The sequence below is a fragment of the Sceloporus occidentalis genome, unplaced genomic scaffold (assembly GCF_023333645.1).
Source record: "Sceloporus occidentalis isolate IW3139 unplaced genomic scaffold, rSceOcc1.0.p SCAF_223, whole genome shotgun sequence".
NCBI classification, from domain to species: Eukaryota; Metazoa; Chordata; class Lepidosauria; order Squamata; family Phrynosomatidae; genus Sceloporus; species Sceloporus occidentalis.
This window is the reverse complement of record NW_028317203.1, coordinates 1,278,769-1,303,812: the sequence shown is the minus strand read 5'-3', so window position 1 is coordinate 1,303,812 and position 25,044 is coordinate 1,278,769. Positions and strand designations below refer to the sequence as shown.

General features: G+C 36.9%; 1 protein-coding gene across 1 annotated transcript; it reads right to left on the bottom strand.

The window, feature by feature from the left end:
- Nucleotides 1-262: 262 nt before the first annotated feature.
- LOC149276966 (Wilms tumor protein homolog) lies at nucleotides 263-25,025 on the bottom strand. The gene is made up of 6 exons (XM_089503247.1): nucleotides 24,638-25,025; nucleotides 18,877-18,999; nucleotides 17,839-17,941; nucleotides 7,967-8,044; nucleotides 1,631-1,733; nucleotides 263-460 (listed from the first exon to the last, which is right to left on the bottom strand). The coding sequence occupies exons 1-6, from the start codon at nucleotides 25,023-25,025 to the stop codon at nucleotides 263-265; spliced, it is 993 nt and encodes a 330-aa protein (XP_089359373.1).
- Nucleotides 25,026-25,044: the final 19 nt, after the last annotated feature.

The following is a 25,044-nucleotide window of genomic DNA, read 5'->3' as shown; positions in this document are numbered from 1 at the left end:
AGAATCTGGGTCATCAACATTCTGATAAACATTCTTTATCACCATATTAAAGAAACTTTTGGCTTCACAACGCGTGCCCATTTTTCCACAGACAAATAATGATCTTCGAATATTTTTTTCTTTCAAAATTGAATTTCATAAATGAACATAATCAAATAACATCTAACACATATGTAACTTCCAGGGTGTTGATAACCCCCCCCCCCACTCAATGCAGTATTCCGGTTGGTGAAATAGCTTTTTATGTTGATCTTAAAAATGGTTAATCAACAAAACGGGTATCTACCGTGTAGAAATGTCTATAACTACCTGTGTGTTTCCGGCTGTGCATCTGCAAATGAGACAATTTAAAGTATCTTTTGTTGCATCCGGGGTATGCGCACATAAAAGGTCTCTTTTCGTTGGTCTCTGTTGCTGATCTGACTATTGCTGGGGTCACCCCGGGTACTCGCCGCACATCCTGAAAGAAAAAATATATCAACATTTCCTGAGTTGAACTGTCTAATATTTTATATGGTATGGTGAATATACACAGGTAAATGGGTAAAATACAGTGTAATAACCTAAGTAAAAAATGATGGCTTCATGCCAATATAATATAAATGATTTCCTTAGATAATGAAAAATAATTTTTATATTATAGATAGATAGATAGAAAGATAGATAGATGATAGATAGATAGATAGATAGATAGATAGATAGATAGATTAGATAGAAAGATAGATAGATTAGATAGAAAGATAGATAGATAGATAGATAGATAGATAGATAGATAGATAGATAGATAGATAGATAGATATTCCTTTGAAACTGGGATAGCTTTGAAACCAGTAGCTATAATGCCTGCGGTATCTCAAATTTTCATTTGTAAACTCCTACTTCCTAAACTGCTAGTTTAAAATGATTACGTGCTTAAAGATTGAGCAAGGAACCTACTTAGTAAATGGCTAACAAAAAAAGCAGAAAAATATATCTGTAGAAACCCATTATATGTCAAGAATCACTGATGGACACAGGTATAAAATTGTGCATACTTAAAAATATAATATAAAAATATATAATATAAAAAAAATAACTAGTAAAATTAATTTTGTTACGTTTTTTTCACCATTGCCCTGGGACTGTAGCTCACTATTAGTTTATTTTAGTAATATTCTGCTGATATGTCCCTGGGACATTTAGTTAAGGAATTCAATAGTCCCGCCATTTTTTTTAAGGTTTCTTAGGCTGAAGTTTCCTACAAGTTGCCCACATGTTTAAGTTACGCTACCCCCTTTGGTTAGTGAATAGGTCTATCTTTTGAAGCATCCATAATGTAGCACAAATCCATTCTAGTGATGACTCCTAAGAGTTACAAAACATAACTTATCAAGTATTGAGACTCATAGAAACTCCATAAAGAGCGTCATCAATTTTCCAACTGGAACTCAAGGTAACTTAGGTGTTAAATTCCTACAAGATTTCCCATTGAAAGATAGTTTTAACAAGACTAATGGCTAATTCATTAAAAAAAAAACATACCCCCGAACTCTGAAAATATACAACTTCTAGATTAAGTATCTGCCAACTTATCACATCTGTAAGACATTTTAGAAGAGCGTTCTCTAGAAAACAATCACTCTGAACTTACTTGTATCCCTCTGAACACTCCGTGTGTGTGTATTCTGTACTGGCCCCCACAGCTGTATAACATTGGGGTACTGTGACTGTCACTTTCATACGCTGTTCCGTGGCTGGTAATAGAAAAAGAGGTCCAATAGCTGAATTAGCGTTTTTACTTAATTAAAAAAAACCAAAGAGGAAACAACATTTTAAAACAAGTGTACAGCAACGTTATTTGAGCAGAGTGTGAGCGAAAAATTTATTAACCCCTACAAGAGTTAACAAGGTTAATCCATTATGCTTTTTATTTCTATTTTTATGTTTTAAGAAAATACAGATATAACATAGAAACACAGAATATGATGGCAGATCAGACCTATCCAACCCATCAAGATTATTTCACTGTTTTATTGTAAATCTGACACTCCAACAATTTCCCATATTTTTCAATATGATTGGTAAAATTCATTCTTCATTAAATTTGTTATAAAATCCTATGTGTGCTTTCCAATTTCCCAGCAAAATCTTGCCGTCTATTTTGAATTGTAAGCCTTGAGAATTTGGATAACTAGGATTCACAGCTGGTGTTATTTCAATATTTCACTTACACACAGATGATAATATGTCTACAACATTCTACGCTGGTGAAGATATTGTCACTGCTGCAGAACATCTTGGGAATTAGAACAGCCAATCCCTTTATTGTCAGTAAATACATAATAATGTTAAATACACAATATTTTCCCACTTGTCATTGAACTGTGAATCAGGCTGCCTATTATGGCAGATAAATAATGATTAAGAAGAAGTGGATCGATATCCCTGGTATCTCCTGTCATCAGTAGGGTTCACGTAGCTAATACTAAATTCATAGGTACCCTCAATAGGGGGCCAGAAGGGGCACTTGGTCCCCCTTAAATCCCCTGACAATGCCACCCTATTTTACCAAAGGATTTCTGTGGACACCCATGACTAGATTCCCAAGAAAGGGAAGATACTTCATCGTTCACATTATCTACAGAAGTGTTTCAAAAAGAACCTTGTGACTCAGATGTTCCAAGACTTTATAAAGAATGATAACACCTACAGAAATAGCTGGCTGGTGTGTGGTTTATGCCACATATTACTAAAAGATCTTGTGAATACTGACAAAGCTATGGAAAATGGGAGTTAGTGGGCAGCACAGGAGATAAGATCGTACTGATGGGCAATCTTTTAGCTGCCAAGAGCCATTATGGCACATAGACTTCGCTGTAGAGGTCGGCCTTGTCCAATATTCGTACAAGAAGAAGGTGTGAAAATATAGGCTAGTGGCTCTTTAGATTGCTGGGATTGAAGAGCCTCTACCATAATAAGCAGCTTTCTTGCCTTACACGCTATTCCTCTAGATAATATTTTAATTTAGACAGGATCCACCCTGTGTCCTTTGGATGCCCATTATTTCTATACAGGCTACTTAGTCATTGTTAGTATGTGCAGGCCAAGGCTACTGCTTCATCTTGGGTTCAGTGGCGTCGGCAGGGGGGGGCCAGAGGGGGGCATGGCCCCCCTACAGCATGCTGTGCCCCCCGTGTGCCCTCTCAGGCCGCCCTGAATGTACATTAAACGGCTGCGCGGCTGCCCATTTAAATGGCCATCTTTAATGCCCGCAGCATCCGCGGTGGGATGCCATTGCAGCCGATGTGGCTGCGAGTCTTAAAGCGGCGGTTAGACACGGTGGCCGCTTTAAAATCATTAAGCGGCCAGCGTGCCTGCACAGTGCCGCCCAGTGTCCTGTTCCGTGTGACTCCGCCCCCTTGAGCGGCACGTCACATCGTCAATGTGATGGGCCGCTCAAGGGGGCAGAGTCACACGGAACAGTTCCTCGTGACAGGGAGAAGGGCACGTTGGAGCACAGCAGCAGTGAAGGATGCGGCAAAAACGTAAGTATTAAAAAAAATGAAAAAGTTGGGATAATAGGAGGAAGGGGAGCCATATTCAAAGGGGGAGGGCTGCATTGGGACAACAATTAAATACAAAATGGGGGTTGCTAGGGGGTATAAGTACACACCAGGGAGGTTGGGGCACCACATAAATCAATACACAAAGGTGGGGGGGGTGGCTGGGTTCAATATACATGGGTCATTAACAATGCAAAGGGGGGCATCAATACACAAGGGAGGGGGGCTGGCTGGGGACATCACAAAAATCAATACTCAAGAGTGTTGGGGCATAATGTACAAAGGGGGCTGGCTGGGGGCACAAATCCACATGGGGCAATACACAAGGGGCATAATGTACTAAGGGAGCTGGCTGGGGGCACAAATCCACATGGGGCAATACACAAGGGTGTGGGGGGAAATACATTAAAACCAAAGGGGGGCTGGAGGGGGCATCAATACACAAGGGGGAAAAACAAACAAACAGCAAACCATTGTGGAAAGCATTTTGGATGTGGGTGTCAGTGTGGCAGAGCCTGTCCTGGTGTGTGTGTTGATGTGGCAGGGCCTGTTCTGGTGTGTGTGTTTGGCTGTCTGTGTGGCAGGGCCTGTCCTGGTGTGTGTGTGTGTGTGTTTGGGTGTCAGTGTGGCAGAGCCTGTACTGGTGTGTGTGTCTGGGTGTCGGTGTGGCAGAGCCTGTCCTGGTGTGTGTGTGTTTGGGTGTCGGTGTGGCAGAGCCTGTCCCGGTGTGTGTGTCTGGGTGTCAGTGTGGCAGAGCCTGTCCTGGTATCTGTGTGGCAGAGCCTGTCCTGGTGTGTCTGTTTGGGTGTCTGTGTGGCAGAGCCTGTCCTGGTGTGTCTGTTTGGGTATCGGTGTTGCAGAGCCTCTACTGGTGTCAGGGCGGGCTGTTTGGGGACAAAATTGGCTCACGCTGGGCTGTTTGGGGACAAAATTGACTCACTCTCGACTGTAATTTGTTAATGTTATCTTGGTGCTGGTCAGGTTCTATGTGGGCAGTGTGGACACCAGGGCTGGTGAGCTGCATCCTGTGAGCTATGCCTGTAATTTAGGGGGTTTTATCTATACCGTTAATGCTTAGTTGTTATGTGATTTCCAGTTGATCTGTACCTGCATAGCTGGGTTTATGTGTTATTCTGTTGATCTGTATCTGCTATGCTATGCTTCCATTATGTATACCTGCAAATACAGGGTTTGTATTTCTTATTCAGTTGATCTAAACATGCACGTGCTGTTTCCATGTGTTGTTTATTTGATCTATACCTGAACTACAGGGTGTAAGTAAAAGAGCGGTATGGTTTAGTGAATGAGGGGACAAAGGGATGATTACAGGGGAGAGGACTTCTCAATGTCATGGTGCAGTCAGAAGGACTGACTCTCGCTGTCTTCCCCTTATCTGCAGTCAGTGTGGCAAATATATTTTTTTGGTGTGGTAGCGGAGGGAGTGATTGCATGCAAGGGAGCATTGAGCGGGGCCCAAGGAAATGCTTGGGTAGGGTCCAATTTTTTCACTATAAAATATATTGGCAACAGGGTCTAATATTTATATATATATATATCTATATATTGGCAGCAGGGGCAAATATTTATATTTTTATTGGCAGCAGGGGCAAATATTTATATATATATTGGCAGCAGGGGCAAATATTTATATATATATTGGCAGCAGGGGCAAATATTTATATATGTTTTGGCAGCAGGGGCTAATATTTATATATATTTTATGTACCGTTTTATAATTGGCCCCCCTACTTTGGTCCCTGGCCCCCCATGTGCCCCCCCTAAATATGAAAGCTGGAGATGCCACTGCTTGGGTTGTGGATGAAACAATCGTTCAGCAGATAAAGGAGCAATAACCACATGATAGCATCCAGTGTACAGACACATAAGTCATTATATAAGAATATAATGATTCTACTTTGAGAAACGGGATTAGCAGTGTAGATGGACCGTTTGGTTACCATCTGTTATCTGTTTCTATCCCCATCCTTCTAGCTTACTTGGACCTTTTCCACTCATTAAGTTGCGTCTCTGGAAAAACCTTATTTTGGAAGAAAAGACTGGAAAAATCTGTATCAGATTACCATATATTCTAGAGTTAAGACCTCTAATCGCATATAGGGAGACAAATACATGATAAATCTTGTGAATAAGTATCATGCAATCACACCTCGTAACATTTCCTAAATCACAAAATGACATTGAGTCTGCCTCGGAAAAACAGAGGCTAAATTTATTGGAGCATCTCCAAAATAAATGTCTACCTTGAGTTACATAATGGTGTGTGACTGCGAAACTTCAAGACAGATAAAACCTTATCCTTTTTAAGCCAAACTCATCCCAAATATTTCCAGCTTTTACCTAACTCAATGATCGCAGTCCAAGCATCATGTGAAGCAGAGTCCACAGCGAGCTACGAGCCAAAAGGAAGTCATCACCACCAAATCCCAACCCTGTTCGATATGTACTAAATTTCTGACCCCTAATCCTAACGCCGCCTACTATGTCATCAAGAGTTCTACTGCCATCAACTTCCGCTGTCTACTAGCTTAACATCAGAGTAAGATCCACAACGATTTTGCATTTCGTTTTTACAGACCTAATAAGCTAAAAGATAGTTTGTATGAATTTGTATTAGACTTCACAGTCTTCTTATAGGAGATGGAACCTTTATGAGTAGTTGACCAAACCAGCGTCGGCTACAGCCAAGGCAAAGCCCAATCGGCGGGTTATCCTACCTCAACAAAAGTGGACGTGATGCCTCTAGGTTTTGTTCTGGACACCACTTATGTTGCAGGCACGTTCAGCTCGACAAGCCAAGCCCAGAGTCCAGCTCACCACTGGCTGGCTCTCACATTTCTATTATCATATAAAGCTTTAGAGCTGAGCGAAACATAACATTTTCTGCACAAGTATCCACAAATACCTACTGAGTTTTCTGTATTTTGGGAATGCTGTGCAGGAAATGACACGCAACAACGCTATTTACTTCTGAAACATTGTACAGTAAGCATTGTGGTGTCTTGATACACGTGACATAACTGGCCGAGCAAAGTTTGGCTGTAAACACAGTTTTTTTCCTCAATAGCACTTAAGATAGCCCGGTATATATTATTATATCGGCCCAAAAATATGAGGCTTGGCTTAGTTAACGTTACTTTGCCCCAGCCTGAATTCTAACCCAAATGAACTCTATTTTAACTCAGCATAACAAAGGAATTAATTACTTTACAAAATGCAGGGATTGCTGTAGGGTTTCTTGTACCCGAGGCAAATGAAGTCTTTGGAGGTTCTTCGCCTGCAGCTAGGCAGCTGCCTAGGTCTCTTATATGGCCAGCCCTGGCCCTGACAAAATGAGATTTCTTTCCTGTTCACTTGGAAATCCAAATCCATATTCAAATAGTAAGAACAATATAATTTGTTTTGGAACAGTCCATATATTTTACAGAAGTATTTTTTTTAAGAGAAGCGTATCTTTTTTGACTATTGTTATCAGGAATACTGCGCTGTGCATTGTAACTCTTCATGAAGCAAGACAGATAAATATTTTGGCTCTATGTCTCGAAGATGAGGCTATGTCTAGAGTTGATTTTCCACAGATTGTGCAAATACACACAAAACCTTTCATCTTTTTTTTTTTTTCCATTTTTCTTTTTTGTGTGTACATTCATTCTTTCTCCTGAAACCGTGTTCAGGTCAAATTCTCTTTTCTTGCTTACAGAACTTTTGGATACATAACATACCATCTATTTCATTTTAATATTTTTATTACATCCTATTCCCTCCAGATAACCTCATATGCTCATTCTTAAGATTCAGAATTTGGATCCTGATCAAGGCTGATGTATTCTTGATATCTTACCCTTTATATTTAATTTCAGGAAATAACTTTTGGAGTGATTTTTATAATGAAAAATCAGAAAGAGGAATTTATCTGAAGCGGCTAAGTGAGGTTACTAGTTTAATATGACCTAAACACTGATCTTTTAATGCGATGTCATCTGTTGGTCAAAGGACGTCGAAACTGCACACTTCTCATACCGGTTGAGCCAAAATATTTATCTGTATGTTCCGCTCCAAACAACGTAACATTTAGGGATTTAGTCCCATGTGAGACATGTTACATTAGATAACTAACTTAACTAAGAAAACAACCAAATACCAATAACAAGACCATGTCTCCCTTCCTAAAACGCCTCCAGAGAAACGTCCAATAAGGCACTTGGACACACGTGTGATTTGTGACTATCGTTAATTATGATGGATCTGTTAGATCCATAAAATTACCATTGCCACCTGTTAACATAACAATAAAGAGCTGGGATTTCCGACTGTGTGTTTTTATACTAATGCAATGCTTGTCTTTTCTGCTTGTATGATATATATATATAATATAATATAACACAATATAATAAGCATTACTTTACCTCTTAAGTGAGGATCCCAAATTCATTTGATTCCATGTCATACATTCCAGTTGGGAGGTCATTTGGTAGAGGTTATCACTGTTATAAAACATTCCCAGTTAGTACTAGCAGTGGACAATGCATACAGATACCGGTAGCAGCAATATAAGGCTTCTTTCACTTACCAAGAACATTAACCATGTACAGGGTCGGCCCAAGACGTTGTGCTGCCTGGGTCTAAGGATGAAATGCTGCCCCCTCCCACACCAAAACCACGCCCACATCCATTATGACATCATCATTATTATGATAATTGAAAAAAAAAAACAACTTATCATGAAGTGAGAATTAACGTGCAACGGCACCTCAAGATTATTTGAAATAATACCATTATATTCAGTTTAAAACCACAAAATTCTGTATTTGTTTTTTTTTTTATTTAAAACAGTTTGTCATTGACAGAAAACAATAACAACATCAAACAGTAGAGGACAGATCAACAGATTTCTCACTATAAAAGACCCACATAAAATGATAATTTTTATAAATAATAATTAAATAATGTTTACTTTAATAATATTTATGTTTAATTATGATAAATTACATTCTATGTGGGTCTATATAGTAGATCTACTCTGCACGACAATGAGGATCAGTAGATTATCATATAATTATATTTTTTTTATTTAAAAGATGCAATCCTCTAAGGGGGGGTCTCACTATTACAATAGAATTTTCACCACGGGAGTAGCTTTGCGGCATGCCCCACTCCCTGCCCACTTCCCCTCCAATGCCAGCAGGACCACCCATTGATGTCAGAAGGAACACCTGCAACATCTGGATGACCATCTACCCACATCAGTGGGATCGCCAACCTACATTGGTGGGACAGCCTATCCACAAATTGCTGCCCCTGTCAAAGTGCCGTCTGGGTCCCATGGACCCACCTGGACCCATGTAAGGCCTGGCAGACAAACAAAGTGAAGAGCAGATGTGCTCAAACACATAAGCATCTGACCTTAAGCAAAATGAGCATTACTGGGGTTTGCATGAACTTAGTTGCAAGAATATGGTTAAAATGATTCTAGAATAGTACTTCTGCAAAAAATATTTCATTGCCAACTGCAGATGTCTTCTGTTAGATCTTTGGGGGTTTGTCAGGATAAGTGTAATGGGGGAAGTGATCTGGAAATGTAACAATGAACAGGTAGTGGCAAAATATTATTGACACAAAAAAACTGGGTATGGAAATTGGGAGATTAATATTTGTTAACCAAGGATTTATCCCATTAACTATGTCATTATAAGCCAAAAGAATCCAGAAAAAGTAAATCAATTAAGTTTCCAGTTCCTTCGAGTTCCTGATTCTATGTAGTTATTTTAGTCTGTTATGTTGATACATATTGTTTTTGACGTGTCCCGTTTTGGCTACAGGTAATGATGAGAGGTATGTACTATACGCATATAATGGGTTTTAATACATATTGTTTATCTGTAAACCCAATTGCATAGATTTATTTGGTTAGGGTAAAATGTAGCATTTATGGGAAGTGGCAGATACATTTTTAATAAAACATATTGTGGTTGTTGTGTGGCCAGTTACTGATTGGACAAACGCTGAAACGGATGGCAACCAAATGGACTGATAGCTATTTATTTTCACTATTATAAGCAAGCTGCCAAATGCCAGAAAGACAGATAACTTTGCTTCGCGTCCAATTGTAGTGATATAAATATGATGACAGACTATTGCCCCAGACAGATCAATTGTGGGTGAAACTGACAGCTTGTGAGTCTGGAAGTGATTGTCAAAACATAAGCAACCACCCCAGTAGCCCAGATGGAATAAACATCTGTTGATCATTTACTTTCGATTACAAGTCATTTCTTTGCTAATTCATTCCATTAGTTATGGTTTTTAATCATTAAATATTTAACTGACTCGTGAACCAACATTAGCCTCCAAATGTTTATAAGAGCTGTGAATAATAATAATAATAATAATAATAATAATAATAATAATAATAATAATAAAATACCACAACTACAAACTCTTAAATATGATCATTTGCTTTTATATATATTACATTTTATATTTTATGTTGAAAACTGTCATGGCTTCGGGAAATCTCAGCATCTACATAGACGGCAAGAAAAGTATAAAATATTCTATAAATAAACTTAAATAAACAAATATGTTGACATATAAAGCTTAAATGGATTATGTCTGGTTATAATAAAACTGTGATATTTATTGCTGTTAAACAGTGGGATATACTCACTAATTGCTAATGTGTTCACCAGGTGGACTACACAGCGGACTCATAACTCACTATAACGAGGAGCGTAAGGGCGTCTAATAGTGGACGTGATATGTCTGGTACCAGGAATAGAGGGGCTATTACAAAGCCAGATACAGTCCAGGGGTCCATGGTCACCTATGTCTGGTGCTTAGATAAGATCCATAAGCCATAAGAATGAAAGTAATGGTGGGTACAGGCAATGCAGGGTCATAAACAATAAAGACAAGCAAAATAGAAGACTATGTTCCCCAAAGAAATGATGGAGCATGGGGTAACGCTAGAAAAGTAACCAGATTGTTAGTACATATGGTAATTCTTCTGAACATATCTGGTTTAAAAATAAAAGAACCATTTCACATAATAGAAGCTGATTTTTTTTCATTTTTTTAGGTTAAAAAGCTGGCATTGCAGTTGCTAATCGTAGAGTTCTCTGCCTCCTCCAGGGTCCTTTTTTATTGGAGATAGCCCTGTCCCTTCTGCAGAACATCAATTAATAAAATGGGGTGAAAAAATAATCGGAGAAAGCATTATGCAAACTTTAATGCATATCGCTTATTCAAATCTGTTAATATGATTACATAGATATACTGTATATAATGTATAGAGGAAGGTGTCACTTTTGTGAACCCCCCATACACACACAACACTTACTATGTAATTTACTTAATGGTGAATGGCTTTCCTAAACAAAGCTAAAAGCTTGCTGTCTTTGAAAGCTGCTAGCCCGGCACGGAATAAGGACTAATTAAGGGAATTTAATAACATTAATGAAATCGGCCTTCTACGGTACCCCAAATAACAGCAGTATAATTCATTACTATGTCTGGAATGGCATGATTCTAACACAATATCGTTCATATCAATTTAAAATGAGCAGGCTCTCCTGCAGCTAGCTCCATCATCCCGTGCTGGTCTGTGCCACTACATTTAGCAATTCCACAAATTCTTCCTGTAACGTTGATGTAATTAATACCTTCAAGACCGTATATATTTTTGTATTAGAAATACCAACTCTGAAAATTTACAGCAGGACTTTCTTTTTAACATGAGCCATGTTGACACGTCATTTTTAACTTGAACTGGGTTTTTTGTTCTTCTTCTTTCCTGCGCTCTTTTTTTTTAAACAACTAATCTTTGTTTCCAGAAAGACCATTAATCTAAATATATCACTTCACACTGAGTTTTTTTATTAATATTTTTGCACTTAACCAAAAGAAAGAAAAACTAAATATACATATATGTGGAAAATAATAAAAAAAAGATAATAAAAGTATATAAATAATAATGATATAATATAATTGTACAATTTCTAAGCAAAACAGAAATGTTTTTATTTTTTATTGTTGACAAAGGCAGTATATATATATATATATATATATATATATATATATATATATGTGTTTGTTCTATCAATTTAATAATATAAAAAAATCAAAAATTATTGTGATTGAATATTATATTTCAATATCATTAAAACAATTGGTGGTTAACGATTAGGTGCTCAAAAATATTCCAGTTCAGCCAAGGACTGTTGTCCTTTAAGGTGGAAAATGACCCTGCTAATTTAGTTTGGGTTTTTTTGTTTTTATTTGGCCTAATCAGCAAATTGGGTAAATTGAAAATTTACCTAAATTACCTATGTATTCTTTTCAAGCTCAATAGCTACGTAACCACTTGTAAGAAGATGCATAAAATAAATTACAGTGCAAACTAAAACTCAGCAACATAGGCTATAGGACATTATCTAAGATTATACCCAAGACTGTCTTTAAGGCAGGGCAAGAAACGCAGCTGCCCTGTGACCAGCCTTTCCATAAGGTCCCACATCAGCCAGCCTTGAGTCTGACTACACTGATGGGAGGAGAGGGCAATGAGGACTATGATGGAGGGAGTAAGAAAAAAGTAAATCTGTGACATAGTGAATGGGGTTCAGACGGGGTAAGATGGTGCATTGTGAGTGTGTGGGCAACCAACAAGCAAGGGACAGCCATTATTACAACCATATCCTACAATGTTTGCAGTCTACTTGGGTCACTGACTTCAAGAAATATCTAAATACTCAAAGCAGTCATGGTTTTGTAGAGTCAGTCCACCTTCATGTTTCAAACACTTTTCCTACATCTAGAGGGTATCAATGAGTTAAAATGTGGTGCAGTCCCATTGATTCAGCTCATTGGTAAGCAATATAGCCATGAAAACTTAGACAGGACCTGTCGAACTTGGGATACTTTGACGTATCGGAGAGCTAAGCAGTATATGGCCATTTAGTGTGACGGAATCCCCAATGTTTATGCCTTTTGTGCAAATCTTGGATAGCTAGAAAAAATATTATACATATTAAATAGGGATTTTAAGAAAGGATACTGGGTAAATGCTGAATTTTGTGTTCTGGGATAAAATAGAACATTGAAGAGTTAATGTTGTGGAATGTTAAATAATCCAGAATAACAGAGGTGACGACAGCTTTACTATATAATATAATGATTTTAAGGGACGTGAGAGGCTAAGGATTCGGATTCTTATTTTAAGGTTAGAAAATATCTGGGGCAATCTTGGATGAGATTGGGAAAGAAATAAACGGAGTGATTTGTGTGATTGTGGTGGTTTGGAACAGTTTGCAGCAAAATAATAAGACTGAGTGGAAAATGTTAAATTCAAATTTTAAGGCTGACCGAGGATCGATCTGCGGAAATCATTAGCTGGTTCAAGCCAGTGGCCTCAGCAGTGATTTCTTCTTTAGTTTAATGATCAATGGGTTCCCTTGATCCGAACAAACGTATCTTAATCTCCTTGCCTTCTCACATACATATATCATTTTGATTAACTCGTACACCCTGTTTATTCTATAAATATACCTGAACGCCTCAAGTAATACAGCCATGTAAACAAATACAGAGTCAAGCAGGGATATGTTATAGGTAGGTAATCGCCTGTTACCCATCTATCACCCTAATGTGCCCCAAGCTGGTCCTCTGAAACCTAATGTTGCAGAGAACTTCAGAGGTCCATAGGGTAGAACACATGTTAGCTCAGAACTAGATTGCATCTCTGCTAAACTTCAAGCTGGAGAATCCTCTAATGTCCCAGTGACATGGACTGGTCTGTCCACTAGACCCTCCAGAAGATGACCAGAAACCTGGTGACACAATCCACCTCTGCCAAGCATAGATCAAAGATCAGGGAGCCATAATAAGTGGTTGCTTGGGTTGAGGATATCATAGTATCTCCATAGTTTGCCTTTGTTAGAGTACAAATTTCTTCATCCATAGACAGTCTCAAGCTGCCTGACTGTGGTCAGAGTTTGAAGGCCATGACTAGGACCAGACTTGGACTTTAAGCTCCAATGCCCATAAATCACAGGTGTGAGGCCACCTTTATTGGATATAGAAGTACCTAGCCAGACATTTGTGGCCACATGCTACAGTAATACATCAATCGTTGGAACAGTCTCAACAGCGGGTGGACAGGGTAATAGGGTATCAGGCTGCTTAAACATTGCATGCGTGATCACCGATATAAGACAACTTGTTTTTTTAGACTCAACTTACTTCATGTCAGTTTATTTCATTATTTCGAGAAATTTAACCTGATGTAAATGTGAGACCACCTGCAAGCAGCATATTAGTGGGGTTTATGTATAAAAAGCTGTTTTGGTATAAATGGAGCAAGAAATAGGAACATTCAGTGGGTTGCTATGACAATTACACCACAATTGTGCCACATTGCACCAGAATTAACCTTTATGCGCAACCATCTATAGCAAGGAAGGGGTTATCACGTAGAGCTAAACCCACGCATTGATTCCGCTAATCTGCTTTCTTCAAACATGTTTCACAGCTGATGAAGTTACAATCTGACAAAAGTCATCTCCAAATACAAACAGTGAGGGCAGCTGGCAGCTCGAGACGATTATTTCACAAACATGTTTTGACTAAGAGATACCAAAATAGCCAGCAGACGAATACATTTTCATTTTCTATCCTGAGCAGCTTGTATAAGTTTTTATTAGGTTATTAAACATACTATTAATGGATTCCACCCAATTTGTAGATTTCCACCCAATTCATAGATTTACTAACATTTTTAAACCCATTATATATATATATATATATATATATATACTGTGTATATTATTTATACCAAATATATATATATATGTATAATTTTACAAGAAATAAAATTTTCAAGAAATAAAAAAAATAAAATTATTCCAATGATTAAAAATGTCAAATGTCATTAGACAGTTTGACATATTTAATCATTGGAATAAAATCATTATTTTTATAAAAGTCCCGTGAGTTCTCTTTCTTTCTTGAAAATCATCTACTTGGTCATTGGGACACCAGGGGATTTTCTGGATTGTATTGAATATATATATATATATATACACTGGATGTTTGAAAGGTCAGTATATATAATGTCAAAAAGGTATATCAGGAAGGGATGGTCATATCATCCTTTAAAGAATATTTTGAATAAAATCAGACCTGCCATGTGTGTCCTTCTAGCAGAGTACCGAAGCTGTTCACTTGGATATGATGTGATATTCCAGTGTTCTGCTTCAATCTAACCCAAGGTGCTGTAACTATTATTGTTTTATATAGCGCCATCATATTCTGTAGCGCCGTCTAATAAGTAAACAGGACATAACAAGTAATATGTAACATAGCAAATTGACTTACAGAAACAACAGGTGAGGAATCCATGGTTCCTTCTCTGCTCTACGTCTAACCCTTCCAACACAAACCTCTAACATCACCTTCGCCTTCCGTCAAACACTCTCTTAACAACGGCGTCCAGATCTGAGCGCTTGAAATTCTGTATCTGTGCTGTGGAGCTCCTGCCTGCTGAGGGACAGTCCTTAATTCTTCCCCCCCCCAATGTCCCGCTAATTTAGGAGCTTGAAAAGGTTGGTGGGACACCCCCCATTCAGAGCTCTGGGCACCTGGTTTCCTGCCTGCTCAGAGGCAGGAATTGTCGGATCACGGAGGAGGAGGGCAGCAGCAGCTGCAGGGCTGTAGCTTCTACCTCCATTCAGTGTTTTATTATATATATTATTTTTTTTTCAATGAAATGCATATGAAATTACTCTACTAATTCACAACTTTCATTTGCATTCTTCTTTAGTGGGGGTGTAAGGGACATTAAACTATCCGTTTAAAGAAGCTATTAAAAGATCTCCTGTTCGCTCTGCATATTATTGATTTCTTAAATCAGCTAATCAACATTCAAATAAACAGCTGTCCATTATTGATTCAAGCGACGTTAAAAATGTATTTATCATGTCATTTATTGCAATCATAAATATCAAGTGAGATTCTGTTAAAAAAATTAAAGCATTTATTGAAGTAACATTTTTGAATCCTGCTTTTTGAGTGTGCTTTTTCTGAGTTTTCAGTTAGTATGTTAACAATTTCTATTCAGTCCTAACAAAAAAAAATATTACAACTAAATTTCTCTCTTTTGGGATTAATGTCTTTTGGAGTCCAATAAAAGGAAAAAGAAAAGGGAACTTTAAAGGAACGTAGTAGTAGATCATTGTGAGTTTGTTTTGGCCTGGGGAGTAAGGATGACTAGTTCTTGACCCCTACAGTGGATAGACCTTTAATCTACAAGGCAGCTCCCCCGCTCCGCAGACCCTGCTGCAAACTCTGGAAGTGTGACTCATATTGCAAGGATAACCTGTGCACTCTCACAGAGTAACACAGAGCCCAGGCAACAGCTGAATGGAGGGCTTCACATCTGGCAATTACACATGGGATATAAGTAATGATATGCAGATAACAGGGTTGCCATGGCCGGACTGGGAATTTAAATTGGGCCTGGCACTTTAAGGCCAGCGGCCGATAAATGAGTTGCGCGTGCCCATAATGCTCTTACACTTGCAATGCATCTCCACGAGCATCCGGCCGGCAGCAAACTGAAACCCCAAATCTGCTGCATGAGCTCCAAGGTCAGTGACCAGGTCCATCTGGCACGGGTCAACCCAACATTTGCCAGATGACCAGTTTTGGGCTGGTTGTGGGGTAAATATGTAGATTTATAGTCCCTGGACCCATATCCATTTGATACCCTTTTCGACACCTGTGTCTCGTGGGGGAGTAGAGAGATCTCTGTTCTCCAGCCCCCAGGTCCCTCTTTCCTGTTTTTTTTTATGAGACCAGCAAGATTCATACTAAACAGAAAAAGTTTATGAAATGACCTCATTCCAAGGTAAAATTTATTGGTATTTTTTTCGAATAATGTCATTCTTTGGAAATATGACTTACTATTTCCTTTTCAGCGTATGGTGCAGCCTGTACCAGCCTCCAGACAGCTCTTATCAGACAGATATAGGATTGTATCCAAGTTCACATAGAGTTGGAAAATTATTCCCCTCTTTTCAGCTGAAAATATTATGAAAGGGAATACGAGACTACGTTCTCATCTTAGCGCTAAATCTACTCTTTTCCTGGCTGTTGCTAAATACTGGAATTTCATAAAAGCACCTTCTGTATAATTGCGGCTTAATTTGTGTTACACAAAAACAATCTATATTTGTGCGAAAGGCTGTACACAATCAAGTAGAGTAATTAAGCCATGTAATAAAAGTTAATCTTATACTGTTATATCTATTAAAGAAGACATTTTTTTAAAGGTTGCCCCAACTTTACGAGCAGCTACCACCAGCCTTCTGTTTTGAGAGCCAAACTGAGATGTCGAGTGGCAGCCCACTAGGCATTTGCCAACTGTGCCAACTGTTTCCTAGCGGTGTAGTCTTGATCCCTGCCAGAATCCATCCATGCCAACAGTGTGCTAACCTGTTGAACAAGCTAATGCGTTGTCCATCAAGTAGGGCCAAGTTGCTCTGCAGAGAGTTTCACACAGTTGAAGAGCTTGGTGGGGCCCCAATATTTAGTATACAGAAACAGCCATATAAACAAAATTATTTAACTGCTTCTTAAACATGTTTAATAGCCCGAAGTCTTCAGATATTACGACTTTTCTTTTAGTGAAAGACAAACAGACTTACAAATACATTTTAGTTGAATAACAGCAATTCAAGCCAGGGGTAGCTACATCTAACCATCTAAATTGATGAAAACGGATAATTATAGATATTCAAAGGAACATACTGATGGTTACAAGTTTAATGAACATGTTGTAGTATATTGATATGAATTAAAAAGAAAGTAAGCAGCCATCTTAACTACTTGTCACAGGAGCCACGTGATTATTCCTCCTCATCTAAAGTACTCAGTCCTTTTGAAGGAAGCACTGACAATCTTGTGAAGTTATCAGAAAGATAGAAGGCTTGGGGAGGGGGGCATAGGAATCCACACAAGTTTCTAATGGGGGGCAAAATATTAACCCTGTCCACTGACTAGTCCAAATAGGTTGGCGTTGACTAAAATTTCCAGGGGGTGGTCCCTTCCTGCAGATGCCCTTTGGAGGGTCATTCATTATTTCATGTTTTAACAGACAAGTTGAACACATGACTGTTGAGATAAAAGGCAAAAATGTATAAAATATAGTGATTATTAGCCATTTTTATGATCAAAAACGATCATTGCCCAAACAGTCTACGGCAGCCTTTCAAATATTCCTTACCTGTTGTACGGACTCCTTAGCAGAAGGGCCTGGCTCCCTGTGCAGCTGTCTGTCGGGGTATGACAGCCATACACTGGTGGAGGTACTGAATACTGCTGATCTCCTGCAGAGAAATCGCATCCCGTTACCCAACCATATAACCACCATTACATTCATCACGCTACTCACTAGCGGTTGTCTAAACCCAGAATAAAATTGTATGTATCGTGTTACAAGGTAATTGTAAAGAACTGTACACAGTCAATTGATTATTTAAATTCAGTTTGTTCCAATAAAACACTATTAACAAATAGATTTTTAAATGTAGTAAAGAACAGTCCTTGAACTATGAACTGATGTACAATCTACAAGATGGTTTGTGGAATGGCCATTAAATATATAGAGCCAATTATATAGTCCGCTTTTATAAAACTTGGTATCAGGGCTCAGTAGGATAGAGTTTAGGGAGCAGGTTAGATAGGCTGGGCTGGTGAGCTTAGCACAGAGCAGTAATTAGCACTAAAAAATGGCTGCTAATAATTTCTGGGTCCATCTTATGTTTCAGGGTAGTTCGAGATTACTGGGTATTGTGTTCCATCATTTACAGGTTTGCTTGGAATTCATTAAGATACAAAGTCATTGGCTCAGGTTGGGGGAGTTTAGATCTTAGGCCATGGTTCAGCATTAATGAAGGGGCTTTTTGACTTTGAATTGAGTACCATTAACATACACAGTGTCCAGGCTTCAGGTCAGGGTGGTTTTTGGCAGAAAAAAGTGCAGGACTCACCTTGGACTGGGTCCCAGGTTCGTGGCAAGCAATGTACCCACTGCCTATGTCAGTATTCTCAGGGACCCCAGACAGTCTTCAAGATTGCATCAGTTAGAAAGTTTATGCTAACAAGTTTGATAAATAGCTTTATATATTTTATTGCATATTGTATGTTTAGCTTATTTCACATGACATGTCCACCCTTGGTGGTACCACAGTCCTACATGCCATCATATATGTTTTATGTTATAAAACAGGCTTTATGTTCGAAACATTTTATAAAGAGTTACCTAGAGATGTCTGCTGGCTGATAGAGTCCTCGTGCTTGAAGGAGTGGTTTGTAAACTGGGCTGTATGGTGAGAAGGAGTGTGACCATAACTTGGGGTCCCATCAAAAGCTACAGCACTGTAACCTTAAAAGTGAAGAAATATACAATATATCAAATGCTTCAATGTTTTTCAACAACAATTTCGAAACAACCTATTATTTATTAACCCCTGAATGATGACATCAATTAGTGATGTTCATTAATTGCATTAATTAACCATGTGAATTTTCATTCCTTACATTATAAAATGATCAATCACCATGACGATGATTATTATTACTTATAAGTTTCAAACTTGATGACATGTTCCACAATGCAGAGCAATGCTAGTGACATTCTCAAATGCTATTTTTTTTCACAATGTCATTTTTTTTCCAGATAAAGCTGATGTTCCACCTATTCTACAGAATTTAACTAAATGCACCATTAAAAATCACGTAAAAGTTTGCATCATTCATAATTTGTACCGGGAACACTTGTCATGTGACACAAAAGTAGGCACTGATAGGTTGTTGCCATAGAGACTGGGAAAAGCATCTGACAATTTACTGTGTTGTTTTTTATTAGATTGAACAGTGGGAGACAAGAAAGAGACGGCTACTATTTCCAAAGTTCTCACATTTGTTTTTTACTGTTATATTTAAAAGATCTTATGAATGACAAATTATTTACAGGAAGAGTGAATGTATAAAAATTAACTGATTTATATTAATAAAAATCCTATTTTATTAAAGCCAATCAGTTTATTAAAAAAAAAGAAACCTACTTGGATAAATTAAATGTGTCGTCTACTGTTATTGTATATAAAAAATATATGTGCATATATATATATGGGTTAAATAATAAATACTGACTGATGTGCATCTCCATGTTTTTTTAATGTCTTTACTGGCCACTGATCCAGGTCCTTATCAAAAAATCTACTTCCATGTATTACCATTACATCCTCTTATTCAGTTGTCCATTTTCTTTGAAAATATTTTTTTCTCTCATGCTCTATAAAGGTTATTACTATATCAGTAATTTTAACATACATGTCCCTATCTGTCATAAGTCATTTTGCCATCCTGGCGGGCAAAGCAATATATGGCCATATAGTGTGATAGAATACCCAATATTTCTGACATAGATTGTTTTGCATAGTACGAGCTGATTTCTAGCTATATATATATATGTATATATATATATATATATATATATATATATATATATATCAGGCAGTATGTATAAAATCCTGCATTATAGACAATCCCTGAAAATTACATGTAAATCAAGGAATGTATAAACATTTTAAAATAAAAACATTTCTTTTTTTAATTCCAAATATTTAAATACCACAGTAGTTCCCTTTTGCTAATAAAATATATTTAAAAACATTTAAGAGGTAATAAAAAATAAGGTAAAAAAAAATCATTTTTACACTAATTTTACACATTTTTACACTCATTTTTTACTTAGACTAATGCATTTTTCTATTTAATTAACACGTCCATATCTGATTCTCTTTTGATTCTATATTGTGTCTAAGATTCCTTGGACATTATACATAATGTCTAATTTACACACCTGCATGTCTATCACACACATACACACTCATGTCACGTTCATATAAAATGGTTTAGATAGTAACACCCAGTGAATGGAAAGTCACTTCTAAAAAATAAATAAACTCCCAATATTTTTGCCAAACAAATTGAGTCAGCCAGTTGTTCTGACCCAGGATTGACACCATCTCATCAATCAAACAATGGGACACCCACTTTCTCTAATTAATGGGAACCAGTTCAACAAACCCAGCTAAAAGTAAAAGTAATTATAAGGTGGTATTTTCTTTACCCTTATGCTCATGGCCTCAGCATTTCTCAGTTATGTGAATTTCTGAGTAAGACAAATGATACATCTGCAGGAGCAGAACTGCCCTGTGTGTTATCAGCTTGTACAAATGTACCCTTTGTCATGCTATTGTTATTTGATGTATAATACAATGTACTATTAGTGAATAATTAAAGGTTAATATTGAATGTAATAATAATAGGATTTTATTGTTTTTACAGAAATTAGTCTCCAAGTGCCTGAACTGTATGAGACATGTAAAAATAGCAGTATATAATTTTATCACAAATATTTCAAATATTAATATTTTTCTTAAGTAAATAATTGACAGTCCCTAAAATATTCCCATCAGCTAGCCTAGGGGTTAATTCTTTACACTACACTATGAAGCCAAAATTGCATTTAGTTTTAGTAAAATCTGTTTAAAAGGGAAAGTTCTAAAACATTTTTTATTTAACCTATTAGGGAACATGATACTTAAAATTTAGATCATCTGTTTAAAAACATTTAAAACAATATTAAAACATGTTTAAACATATGTTTGTTTTACAGACATTGTAGTAATATAACATGATAAATCACATTTTCATTGGTCTCCCATCTGCATTTACTGATGGGCCCCATAGATAAGTAGGGGTACTGAATAGGTATTTGGTATATATATAGGAGTGTGGGCAAGATTTTTGCCCCATTGGTCTAAAGGACCCCTCACACTATGCTGATTCTTCCTAAAGTTATGTAAAGAATACCTAAAATTATCATAAGTATTGTGTATATTACTGTATGAATAACAATGTCTTCCATCACTTGTATGGAGCTCCCTATATTTTGCATAGGGGCCATAAAAAAACTATCATTGACCCCAGGGTGTCTTATAATATCTTCACTGCAAAGTACTTAGACTAGGTAACAAACAGAATATGTTCAACAGCTCCAATAAGTGTTTGAATATTGCAGTAAAAGATCCTGTGTAAATATATATATTGCATGGATTTCTATGATCAACCACTTACTCTTGTTACATACAATGGTGTAATTGTAATATTGTACAATGTTGTAATTATTTTATATTGTTTACAGTATCCATCTACCCCAAATTATTATTATTATCTGATAAAAACTATTATGGAAATTATTGGCTTTTGCAAAATAAACTTCAAAAACACATTTTAAACATGTAATATTGGTCCTGGGCAAATAACTAAATATTTAAATGATATGCAATGCAAATTAAATAAAAATGTGTATTATTTTATATTTGAAATGAAAAAAAATGTTTATATTTTAAATATAATATTATAATCTTTTTAAATAATTCCCCTTATTTTCTTTATTTTAAGGATCTGCGGTTGGCATAACAGGGTACAATCTCTTTTTTTATTTTCCTTTTTGTATAATTTTTTATTATTGTATTTTTTGTAAGGTTTGTCTGGGTCTTTTGGGACCTTCACAAATTCTGCTCAATAGCTCAGTGAAGTTTTAGCCACATTTCCTGGTCTTGCCTGACCCAAAACGTCAGGAATTTGATAAGAGCCTTTTGCTGTGAACCAATCTTTTGATACCAAGTTCTCTTTAATTAGGACCTTATCACAAACAGGGCAGATTAAAATGTGCTGAAAATGTGAATGTTCTACATCTGTTGGGCACTAAAAGAATTCCCTGGATTGTCTAGATGACAGAACATAGGGTAGAGAGACCTGGAAAAAGTATAAACATTTTTAAAATAATGAATTCCAGCACTTGGCATAATAAAGAGAAATTGCTTGATCAAGGTGACATGTTTCCCACGATAAAAAAAATAATAAAAAGTAAAATTTAACCTTGACTTCCAGCAAAAAACAATGTATTATTATTAAAATGTAATTATGTTCTCAACCTAGCAAATGCCTTGTTTACTGGAGTGCAAAATATCTGGGAAAATTAAAGAAGATGGGGATTCCAGATATTTTCTTCGTCATAACAATATATAACAATAACAATTAATATTTATATAATACATTATTTTTAGTCATCTCACAGGAAAGGTCTTCGTTTTTGTTTGTAATTATTTTTTTTTATCATGTTTTATTTCTCCTAATTAAGGGAAAAAATAATGATTTAATTATGGTTTTTGACTCATTACATCTAATTTTTTAAATTATTAAAGCATATGTAATTTGAATTGTGGATTATTTAGGTATTTAGTTATTATATATTTATTTAAAAAACAACAGATATTATTTAATATTTGAAATGAGAGCATATATATAGCAGGTCCACCCGAAAACTGTTACAAATTTGACTTTTTTACACCCTCCACGAAGTAATCCTTTTTTTTCTTAAATAGAATCAATCCTCCCCACACATGAATACAGAGAGGATGAATATATCTACATTAATTCAACTAGAGCTTTAATTGCACGAAATTGTTTAGTAAACCCTGAAAATATTTTATTATAATATTTCATTATAATTAATTATAATAACCCTTTAATTTACTATCAAATATTTTTCGAGTTTATTCATCTATAACTCTATATCTATCTATCTAATTATTTATTTGTGTTGTACATACACAAGAAAATACATGAAGATATATAATATACATGTTCTTTTTAACGAAAAATATTAATGTTAATATATATATATAGTATAAAAAAAAATATATATATATATAGTACATACATACGGAAAAATACATTAACATGTATTAGCATAGACAGAGATATACTGTATTATTCTGTTTTACAACATATATAATAAATAAATAAGTTAACACTGTAAGTCTTGCTCAGGTATTAAATAAAATTCTGGGACCATAATCCTTTTGATTCCAAATATAAAAAATCGCTTTACTGACCATCACATTAATAAACTGGGCTCCCAGAATGTGGGAGTTTGTGTGTGTAATGGATATTTTAACATAAGGGGACAGATGTTACGCAGTGAGTTTTCAGAGGAGAGGTAATGTCTTTGAATATACCATAAGAATATACAGTTTATATCCCATGAATATCTGCCATTGTGTCCTGTGGCCTGTTCAGTGAGCTCTGCACAAATCTGTTAATTAGGGATCTGGCATTGATACTGAACTTGAACTGTGAATGCACTCAGTATCCCTAACATCTCCAGAAAAAGACTACCAGTAAGACAGGGAACATCTGATGGGTGCAAATGGGAACTGGCACAAGGTAGGACAAAATGTAAGTGACAAAGCTAAGATTACATATTGCACATTACATACAGATATTTTCTCTAGCAATGCCATAAGAACTAAACTGCGTCTGTTTTATTTAAAAAGTGCATTATTTGAGCAATGTGTGTTTTATATAATATTAAACAGAGTGATCTGGAATCAGTTGGAACTAGTCTAGATCTCTAGTCTAAGTGACAGTAATACATGTTAATGGCTGGTCACTCTGGTGGTCTCCTTAAACCATCCATGGTTGCAATCTTTAACATATTTATTATGAAGATGCAGATCACTAACTTGTCTTTGCAAACTTCATGAGATCAGGTACACTTCTGTAGCATGAATGTGGGTACAAAATGAGTGTTATTGAGAGTTTGCGTTCTAATTAGAAACTTTAGCACATTATTATTTACCATGTAAGGCTCAAATGTCTTACTCTATGCCCCAAAAGTAGTTGGAGCTAGTCAGGGTGTATTTGATACTGTGATATTTTGTAGCTATTGAAGGTAAGTGTTCCCTTGATGTGTATTTGGGGCAGAGTTTAGGTAGGTGGCCTAAACTAAGGTGCTCAGGGTGAGACAGTATCTGTGGCTTTTCGATAATAAGGTGGAGGTTCTGTTAAAAGTAAATGTTATCAGGTGGGTGGATGTGTATCTTGATGGGTTCTGCGGAGGGTTTGTGGCAAGTGGTGGGAAAGGCTGCTGGTTGATGACCTACCTTGGTTTCTGATACCTTGCTGGTTCTCCAGGCAGTTGGACAGGTAAGGTGCATTGGTGAACATCCTTGCCTGGCTGGTGGGTGCCTGGGTTGGCGGAGGTGCCCCAAAGGCGCCATACCTACAAGCCCCGGCGGTTCCTGTGAACTGACCAGAGAAGTGGACCGTAAAGGCGCTCAGACACTGCTCCTCGTGTGGATCCGGATTCCAACTGGGCTCCTGCTTGATAAAGGAGTGAGGGGCCAGTGAGCTATAGGTTGCCCCAGGAGGGAAGTCCAGTACCGGAGCCCACTGACCTGTACTGCTCACCGGCATGTTACAGCTACTGTTCCCGGACAAGGAGGAGACAGGAGGAAGCAAAGCATTCATATCCCGAACATCAGACCCCATCGGATCAAAGTACAGGCTG

Coding starts and splice junctions, on each gene's coding strand:
- LOC149276966 (XM_089503247.1), bottom strand. CDS start 25,025: ATGGGGTCTGATGTTCGGGATATGAATGCTTTGCTTCCTCCTGTCTCC. Junction 17,942..18,876: donor CAGCCAGCAGACATCTCTAG/GTAACTCTTTAT, acceptor ATTTCTCTGCAG/GAGATCAGCAGTATTCAGTA. Junction 1,734..7,966: donor TTGGGATCCTCACTTAAGAG/GTAAAGTAATGC, acceptor TTCTATTACCAG/CCACGGAACAGCGTATGAAA.